Genomic DNA, 9,555 nt, shown 5'->3' with positions numbered 1-9,555 from the left:
TGCAGGTGCAGGTGTGCAGGTGTGCCATGTTGCGAGGAGCCGCCGCGGGGCCGGCGCCGCTCGGGCTGCCCGGGGCTCACAGGGCGGGCGGCGCCATGGAGGATGAGAAGCACAACACCCCGCACACGTGTGAACATATCACACACACACGTGTGCTCACGGACACACACACACGCTTACACACGTGTGCACACACACACACAACACGTGCACAGCCGCGCCGCACACGATGGCGGCCATGCCGCCGTACCTCCCCCTGTAGCCGCGCACTCCCCTCACCGCCCCCTGCTTTCCCCCCGGTACCGCCCCGCTGCCTTCCCCGGGCTGCGCCGCTACTCGGGTGAGTGCGGGAGCGCCGCCGCGGGCCGCCATTGGCTGGCGCGGGGAGACGCACGGCGCGCTGACGTCAGAGCGCGGCGCGCGGCAGAGACGGGCCGGGGGCTGCGGGCGCCATGAGCAAAGCGCACCCGCCCGAGCTGAAAAAGTGGGTCTGGGGGCGCCGGGGCCGCGCCGGGGGGCGAGGGGAGCCGGGGACGGGCTGGGGAAGCGGGGCCGGAACGGCGGGATCCGCCGCTGGCCGGTGTCCCGGCGTGCACCGCCGTTGGCCGGTGCTCCGGTGTAATGGCGGCGCGGGACGCGCCGTTGGTGAGGGGATAATGGCGGGGGGGCTCTTGCCCCGTCCCCACCCGCCGGTGCTCACCCGGTGCCATCTCGTTGCAGGTTCATGGACAAGAAGCTGTCGTGTGAGTTCTGGAGCTGATCCCGTCCCCATCCTCCCCACGGTGCCCGGGGACCCCCGCCCGTCCCGATCCCCCTCACGGTGCCCGGGGACCCCCGCCCGTTCCGATCCCCCTCACGATGCCCGGGGACCCCCGCCTGTCCCGATCCCCCTCACGGTCTCCGGGGACCCCCGCCCGTCCCGGTCCCCCTCACGGTGTCCGGGGACCCCCGCCCGTCCCGATCCCCCTCACGGTGCCCGGGGACCCCCGCCCGTCCCGATCCCCCTCACGGTGCCCGGGGACCCCCGCCCGTCCCGATCCCCCTCACGGTGCCCGGGGACCCCCGCCCGTCCCGATCCCCCTCACGGTGCCCGGGGACCCCCGCCCGTCCCGATCCCCCTCACGATGCCCGGGGACCCCCGCCCGTCCCGGTCCCCTCTCACGGTGTCCGGGGACCCCCGCCCGTCCCGGTCCCCCTCACGGTGCCCGGGGACCCCCGATCCCCTTCACGCCCCCCGCTGTTGGGGACCCGCCCCGCGCCCCTCAACAGTGTCAGGTTTTGGGGATCCTCCACAGCCCCTCACGGCCGCGCTGTGGGGGACTCCTAAGCCCCCCGCCCGTTTTTTGGGGACCCCCGCCCCGATCCCCTTCACGGAGCCCCGGGAGGGGGTCCCGGCTGCTGCTCGGGCCTCCCCCCTGCAGCAGGCCCCGATTGATTTCCACTCTTACAGCCCATTAATTAAAGTTCTAATTCATTCATTAAGCCCTAATTCATTAATGTAACCATAACACGAGGCGAAAGTCGGTTGTTTTGCCCTTGTCCCGTTAACGGGTGGTGCTTAGCTGCCGTTCTCGCCCCAAGCTGCCGGTCTGAGGGCACGCGGTGCCGCTCCAGAGCGGCCCAGCCCTAAGCCCGGCTTCCCGCAGTGAAGCTGAACGGCGGCCGGCACGTGCAGGGCATCCTGCGCGGCTTCGACCCCTTCATGAACCTCGTCATCGACGAGTGCGTGGAGATGGCGGCGGGCGGGCAGCAGAACAACATCGGCATGGTGGTGAGGGCACTGGGAGCACTGGGAGCACTGGGAGTACTGGGAGCAGGGTGGTGAGAGCACTGGGAGCAGGGTGGTGAGGGCACTGGGAGTACTGGGAGCAGGGTGGTGAGGGCACTGGGAGTACTGGGAGCACTGGGAGCAGGGTGATGAGGGCACTGGGAGCAGGGTGGTGAGGGCACTGGGAGCACGGAGCAGGGTGGTGAGGGCACTGGGAGTACTGGGAGCAGGGTGGTGAGGACACTGGGAGCACTGGGAAGCAGGGTGGTGAGGGCACTGGGAGCACTGGGAAGCAGGGTGGTGAGAGCACTGGGAGCACTGGGAGTACTGGGAGCAGGGTGGTGAATGCACTGAGAGCACTGGAGTATTGGGAGCAGGGTGGTGACACTGGGGGCACTGGGAGTACTGGGAGCAGGGTGGTGAGGACACTGGGAGCACTGGTGGAGCCGTGTGTGTGGAATGAGCAGGAAGTTTGGTGAGGGACAGGTTTGGGATGTGTCAGCTGGGAATTCAGCAGAGCTTTGGGTGCTCCTCCTTCTCATAGAGGGGAAGTCTTGGTTGGAAAGGGATGGATGGATGATGGATGGATGAGGGATGGATGGATGGATGGATGGGTGATGGATGGATGGATGATGGATGGATCTGTGGAGGGATCCATGGATGGATGATGGATGGATGGAGCCATGGATCCATGGATGGATGATGGATGGATGGATATGGGTGTGGATGGAAAGATGGATGGGCCCAAGGATTGATGGGAATGGGGCCAAATCCAGCCGGGCCAGGCAACAGTGATGTCCCCAAGGTTCAGGATTGCATCCAGCCCTGTTCAATACCTTTATCCATGGTCTGGAAAGGGGATCAAGGGCACCCTCAGTGAATTTATGGATGGCACCAAGGTGGGTGGGACGTGGATCTGCTGGAAAAGGGTCTGGAACCCCAAGAGCAGCTGAGGGAGCTGGGAAGGGGCTCAGCCCAGAGCAAAGGAGGCTCAGGGGGGCCCTTGTGGCTCTGCACAGCTCCTGACAGGAGGGAACAGCCCCAGGTCGGGCTCTGCTCCAGGGAACAGGGACAGGAGGAGAGGGAACGGCCTCAGGCTGGGCCAGGGCAGGCTCGGGGTGGGCAACAGCAGGAATTTCCCCATGGGAAGGGGGCTCAGGCCTTGGAACTGCCCAGAGGGGTTTGGAATGCCCATCCCTGGAGGTGTCCCAGGAACTCCTGGAGGTGGCACTCGGAGCTCTGGGCTGGGGACAGGGTTGGACTTGACCATCGCAGAGGTCTTTTCCACCCTCAGGGATTCTGGGATTCTGTGATCCTTGAGGATTTATGGTTAACTTCAGCTCCGTTCTGGTTCTTGTGGGGGAATTCCAGCCAAATTTTTGGGGATTTTTGGGGAAACAAACTGGAAGGAAGGAACCCTTAGGTCGGAGGTAACAGCTCTCACCTTTCCCCTTCCAGGTGATCCGAGGGAACAGCATCATCATGCTGGAAGCTTTGGAACGAGTATAAACCCCTGGAAAACCCCAAATCCCGACCCACTGCTTCCGTTCCCTCATCCGAGATGCCACCCACAAGTGTACAATTATTTTGGTTTTGTTATTAAATCAATTTTGTAATGGTTGATCTAACTCAAGCCTTTCTCGCACCAGTTTTTGGCAGCTTGGTGGTAATTCTGCTCCCAGTCCCAGGAAAACTCATGGCAAACTTTTAATTTATGGAAGTGGATGTTAAAATTATACTATTTCTGGTGGTTTTTTACTAAAAAAGCACTCAGGTTATTAAATTCTTTATTAACTTCGTACCTGAACGCAGCGATGGATATTGGTGGTTCTCCCTCTTTCCCACCCATTCTGGCAGCTCCCAGCACCCCATTGCCCCCAGTTCCCACCCTGAGCAATAATTCCTTGGCAGACCCTTGGGAGAAGTTGGGGCAGAGGGATGGACAGCCAGGGAGTCGATATTCCCAGCTGGAGAGCACCTTGGGGTCAATATGGCACTTTTAATGAATTCCCTAACCTCAGACAGGGCTAAATCAAGGAGTTTGGGGAAAACTCACGGATTTGTGTGAGGAAAATGCCCCAGCTTACTTGGGAACGCTTCACTGCTCCTGCTCCCTCCAGAGCTGGCCAGACAGCTTCCAGGTGGCACCAGGGGACGCCGAGATATTGGGAAGAATTTTGTCATGGAAGGAAGAGTTGTCCAGCCTAGGTTGTGGCAGAGTCACCATCCCTGGAAGCGTCCAAACAACGCACGGACGCGGCACTTGAGGACATCGTTAACGGTGAACGCGGTCGGGTGGATGGTTGCACCTAAAGTTCTTGACAACCTTTAGGGTCTCGATGATCTTGAAGGTCTCGATGATCTTGAAGGTCTTGATGGCCTTGAAAGTCTTTAAGCTCTTCCAACCTTAAGGATCCCATGATCCTATGAAACACCGTCGTGGAGGGGTGAAGTACAGAGTTCATTAATGTTAATTACATCACCTTGAAGGTCTTGAAAGTCTTGATGATCTTGAAGGTCTTGAAAATCTTTTAACTGTAAGGATCCCACGCTCCTTTTGAAAGACTTCCTTGGAGGGGCAAAGTGTGGAGTTCATTAGAGTTTAATACAGCATCTTGATTGTCTTGAAGGTCTTGAAGTTTTTGAAGATCTTGAAGGTCTTGAAGCTTTTCCACCTCAAGGATCCCATGATCCTACAAAACACCTCCTTGGAGGGGTGAAGTATGGAGTTCATTAAGAGTTATATATGTCATCTTGATGGTCTTGAAGGTCTTCCAACCTAAAGGATCCCATGATCCTATGAAAGACCTCTTTGGAGGGGTGAAGTATGGAGTTCAATAGAGTTATTTAGGGCATCTTGATGGTCTTGAGGGTCATCAGGATCTTAAAGATCTTCCAACTGTAAGGATCCCATGATCCTACGAAACACCTCCTTGGAGGGCGAAGCAGAGAGTTCATTAGTGTTAATTAAGCCCCGGGGGTTGTGTCAGAGCTCCGTTTTGAGCTTCTCGTGCAGGTCCTCCTGGTCGACGCTGGCGCTGTGGCCGTGCCAGCGGTGGAAGGCGAGCAGGGCGGCGTTGCGGGCAGCGATGGCGCTCATCTCCATGGCGCTGGCGGCGCGCTCCAGCCCGTTCAGGTAGTACAGTTGCTCGTGCAGGACGATGGGAGGAAACTTCTCGGGAGCGCTGTACTGGGGATACGCCAGCCACGGCTTCACCTTCACCGAGTCGTACGAGGAGAAGAGCAAATTGAGCTGCTCCTTGGTGAGCTCTTCATTGGAAAACACCTTCCAGACGGCCGACGGCAACGGCAGCTTCCCGCCCGTGCCCGTGTCCCCCACGGGGGACACCACACCCAGGCTGTTGATGAACAGTTTGGGGTTGTCCGTGGTGAAAATGGCCCCAAAGTGAAAAGCCTGGGGGTCTGCGTAGCCAAAGAAGGAGGTGTTCAAGCGCCCGTGCACCAAGGTGGTGACGGTCTGGTGGTAGGGATTCAGGAATTCCGGGATGGGAGGGTCGAAGTTCCGGAAGGAGATGTTGGCCATCTTGCGGCCAAGCGGAGCTGCGATGACGACGATGTCGTAGGTGTCCCCTGTCAGCCCCGAGGACGTGTTGTAGGTGACCTCGTAGAGCTTCACCGGGTCCCCTGCGGAGAACAGCTCGGTTATCCTGACCCGTGCTGGGAGGGAATCCCGACTGTCCCTGCCATTTCAAAATGCCACCACATTTGGGTTTATCCATTTGTACCGCTGGCTTTTGAGCCCTGTTTTCATGGAATCGTGCAATGGGTTGGATTGGAAGGGATCCTAAAGCCCATCCACCTCCATGGCAGGGACACCTTCTATCCCAGCTTGCTCCAAGCCCCATCCAGCTTGGCCTTGGACACTTCCAGGGATCCAGGGGCAGCCACCGCTCCTCTGGGAATTCCATCCCAGCCCTCCCCACCCTCCCAGGGAGGAATTTTCATTTTGAAACCCTCCAAGGGACCGAGGTCGCTCTCCAGTGTCACCGTCCCCTCCCCACTGAAGGGAATTCCAGCTCCACTCACCACCACGCTTGGATCTGGTTTTTGCCTCTATGGACACGACTGTTCCTGGGATAACCTTGGCCTTGGAGGAGTAGATGAGTCCAGAGCACACAAGTTTGTTCCCCCCTTTCACAGACCAAAGGCCCGACTGCACCCCAGCCAGGGACACAGCACCTGCAAGGAAACCACCACTGTCAGAGCAGGGAAACACTGCAAAAACAAACTGCAGAATCAGGGGAGATGAGCATCCCTTTGGGACACAGAGCTTGGAGCCCAGGGAGCAGGACCCCAACACCCAGGTGTTGGTGTTAGCTTTTGTCCGTGTTTGCTTTCTCAGAGTTTGCTGGTGTTCGCTCCTCACACGGGGCACCGGTTGTTGGTGGACTCAAACAACTGAGGCCAAAGATGTGGCAAGCCTTTATTATCCTTCACTTTGGTAATTAGTAGAGCTGCACCTCATCAGGGGCAAGGCTGCCCACAGAACCATCTCTATTCTCTTCCAAGCCATTCTCCCACACCCAGGATGGGAGGCTACCTCCAAACACTCACCTACAAAGCCATTGATGGTGACCCCTTGGCCGTAATTCACCCTCATGGCCGGACAAACCACCTGGTTGATGAATTTCTGGGAGAATCCTGCTTTCTGCATGGCCTCGTCGATGGTCTGGTTGAGCAGCCGCGTGAAGTCGTCGCCTCCCAGGGCGTGGAGCAGGCGCTCGTTGCTGCTGAAGGCGTAGTCGTGCATCTGGTACCGGTAGATCCTTTCATTGCAGACAAGAAATTGTCCCTGTTAATGAGCTCTGTGGCCCTGGCAGCTGCGGGGGATCTCATGGGGTGGCTTTGTGGGAGCTGCAGGACAAGGGCCTGGAGGCACAGGACAAAGAGGGCAGGTTTAGGTTCCATACTGGGCGTTTTTATCAGGGTGGAGAGGCCCTGGCACATTGTCCCTCAGAAGCTGTGGCTGCCCCTGGATCCCTGGAAGTGTCCAAGGCCAGGCTGGATGGAGCTTGGAGCCACCTGGGCTAGTGGGAGGTGTCCCACGGAATGAGGTGTTTTTACGGTCCTCTCCCAGTTTTTCCCCCTCAGGACCCCAACCCACCTCATGAACTTGTCCAGGATGTCCTCCACCCACATGGACATGCGCAGGGGGTTGAGGCCGTAGTGCCAGAGCAGCTTGAGGAGGTTGATGAAGGACCAGCTGCTCTCCTCAAACACAAATTCCTCCCCGTTGTAAACGCCCGCGAGGCTGCCCTGGGGTGAGGCGACCGAGAGGCCTTTGGGAAAAGGACAGGAAAAGGGAATTTAGGGAAAGGTAGAGCTATTCCACGTTACTTTGAACTTCCTGAGATGACCTGGTTTCTTGCTGCTAAGGTGAGTGATTGAAGACTGGAATTCCCAAAGCATGGAAAGGGGAATTAGCCCTCGATCACGGGCCAGGGAGTGATTTGAGGTGATTTTTGGACCTTTATGATGCCATAAGTGGGTCACCTGTGGGGAGGGGTGAGACCATTCCCGTTGGGATGTGGGTTTCCTTTGCCTCAAGTGGGGCTGGGGTACCACAGGGGGCATGGGGGAGGTGATGGGGGCTGTTTGGGAAGGAAAGTGGCCTGTGGGGAGGGATATTGGAGAAAGGTGATTACTAGGGAAGTGTTTGGGGGGATATTGGGAAAAGAAGGGGAACTACTGGGGAAGGACATGGGGGGAATATTGGGAAAAGAAGGGCAGGCTACTGGGGAAGGATATGAGAGCTACCAAGCCTTGTCCTTCTGAGGGATGTTCCCCAGCAGACTGGGACCCAGAGCACCCCAGGGGGATTATTTTGGGTCTGGGGGACAATTTTGGAACTGGGGGACACCAGGTTTACGGGGTCCATGCTCACCCAGCTCCTTGACAAAGTGCTTCATGTGCAGGTTGAGGGGGTGGATCACGGACCCCCCTGCCTCATAGGCAGCCCCCTCCACGTCCAGCGTGTCCAGCCGGCCGCCCACCGCTGCCTTCTCCAGCACGTGCAGCTGCACGTCGCGGCCGAACTTCTGCCGCAGGAAATACGCGGCAGCCGAGCCGCCGATCCCGCCGCCCACCACGGCTGGGAGAAAGGGGGCCCGGTCACCTTCACACCCCTACGAGCCCCAACCTCACACACCCCCCTCACACATCCCTCACAGACCCCCTGCACCACTGATCCCCTCAAGGGAACCCCCCACAGATCCCTCAGGGACCCCTGCACCACTGATCCCCTCAAGGGAACCCCCCACAGATCCCTCACGGATCCCTGCACCACTGATCCCTTCAAGGGAATCCCTCACAGACCCCTTACGGACCCCTCACGCCAATCTCCTTAAGGGAACCCCCCACAGATCCCTCAGGAACCCCTGCACCACAGATCCCCTCAAGGGAACCCCCCACAGATCCCTCACGGATCCCTGCACCACTGATCCCCTCGAGGGAACCCCTCACAGATCCCTCAGGGACCCCTGCACCACTGATCCCCTCAAGGGAACCCCCCACAGATCCCTCAGGAACCCCTGCACCACTGATCTCCTCAAGGGAATCCCCCACAGATCCCTCATGGATCCCTGCACCACTGATCCCCTCGAGGGAACCCCTCACAGATCCCTCAGGGACCCCTGCACCACAAATCCCCTCAAGGGAATCCCTCACAGACCCCTTACGGACCCCTCATGCCAATCTCCTTAAGGGAACCCCCCACAGATCCCTCAGGAACCCCTGCATCACTGATCCCATCAAGGGAATCCCTCACAGATCCCTTACGCCAATCCCCTCAAGGGAACCCCCCACAGATCCCTCAGGGACCCCCGCACCACAAATCCCCTCAAGAGAACCCCCCACAGATTTCTCACAGGCCCTCTGCAGGACAGAACCCTCAAGGGAACCCCTCACAGAGCTCTGCACTGCACCACAGATCCCCTTAAGGGAACCCCCCACAGATCCCTCACGGATCCCTGCACCACTGATCCCCTCAAGGGAACCCCTCACAGATCCCTGTACTGCACCACAGATCCCCTCAAGGGAATCCCTCACAGATCCCTCAAGCCAACCCCCTCAAGGGAACCCCCCACAGATCCCTCAGGGACCCCTGCACCACAGATCCCCTCAAGGGAACCCCCCACAGATCCCTCAGGGACCCCTGCACCACAGATCCCCTCAAGGGAATCCCTCACAGATCCCTCACGCCGATCCCCTCAAGGGAACCCCCCTCATATCCCCTGCCCCTCAAAGATCCCCTCACGGGCCCCCAGCCTTCAGGGGGTCCCCCCATTGCACCTTCCTCACAGATCCCCTCAAAGGATCCTCCACACACCCCCCCGACCCTCACAGATCCCTCATGGGTCCCCCCACTTCAGATCCCTCAAGGGACATCCCCTCCATAGTCCCTGACCCACACAGATCCCCTCACGGGCCTCCCATGTCGCATCCCCTCAATGGCCCTTAAAGGATTCTCCCTCATCCTCAGGGATCCCCTCACAGGATCCCAGCGGCACTTCCTGGCCCTGCCAGCTCCCGTCATTCGTTCACGGGACACCGCGTGACACGGCCTCGGCCCGATCCCTCGAAGAGCTTTCCCCCTGGCAGATTCCGCCTCCCTCACCCAGCCGCGTCCCCTGAACCCGCGCGCATGAGGCGCTGTGTCGCGGTTCGCACCGATCCTGGAGGGCCCATGGCGGAGGCTGAGGGCGGGCGGGCAGAGCGCGGCGAGCAGCAGCGGCAGGAGCCGGCAGAGGCCCGGCATGGCGGCGGCC

General features: G+C 59.5%; 2 protein-coding genes across 2 annotated transcripts; one reads left to right on the top strand and one right to left on the bottom strand.

Moving 5' to 3' along the window:
* Window positions 1-389: 389 nt before the first annotated feature.
* SNRPG (small nuclear ribonucleoprotein polypeptide G) lies at window positions 390-3,396 on the top strand. Its single transcript, XM_054000669.1, has 4 exons — window positions 390-484; window positions 721-743; window positions 1,647-1,771; window positions 3,227-3,396. Exons 1-4 carry the CDS (start codon window positions 453-455, stop codon window positions 3,275-3,277), a joined length of 231 nt encoding a protein of 76 aa, XP_053856644.1. The 5' UTR covers window positions 390-452; the 3' UTR covers window positions 3,278-3,396.
* A 142-nt stretch (window positions 3,397-3,538) lies between these two features.
* On the bottom strand, window positions 3,539-9,545 carry PCYOX1 (prenylcysteine oxidase 1). The gene is made up of 6 exons (XM_054000668.1): window positions 9,458-9,545; window positions 7,674-7,880; window positions 6,894-7,068; window positions 6,344-6,555; window positions 5,816-5,968; window positions 3,539-5,413 (listed from the first exon to the last, which is right to left on the bottom strand). The coding sequence occupies exons 1-6, from the start codon at window positions 9,543-9,545 to the stop codon at window positions 4,755-4,757; spliced, it is 1,494 nt and encodes a 497-aa protein (XP_053856643.1). The 3' UTR covers window positions 3,539-4,754.
* Window positions 9,546-9,555: the final 10 nt, after the last annotated feature.

Source organism: Vidua macroura, chromosome 28 (assembly GCF_024509145.1).
Source record: "Vidua macroura isolate BioBank_ID:100142 chromosome 28, ASM2450914v1, whole genome shotgun sequence".
In the NCBI taxonomy this organism is placed as follows: Eukaryota; Metazoa; Chordata; class Aves; order Passeriformes; family Viduidae; genus Vidua; species Vidua macroura.
This window is presented reverse-complemented; position numbering and strand designations above follow the sequence as displayed.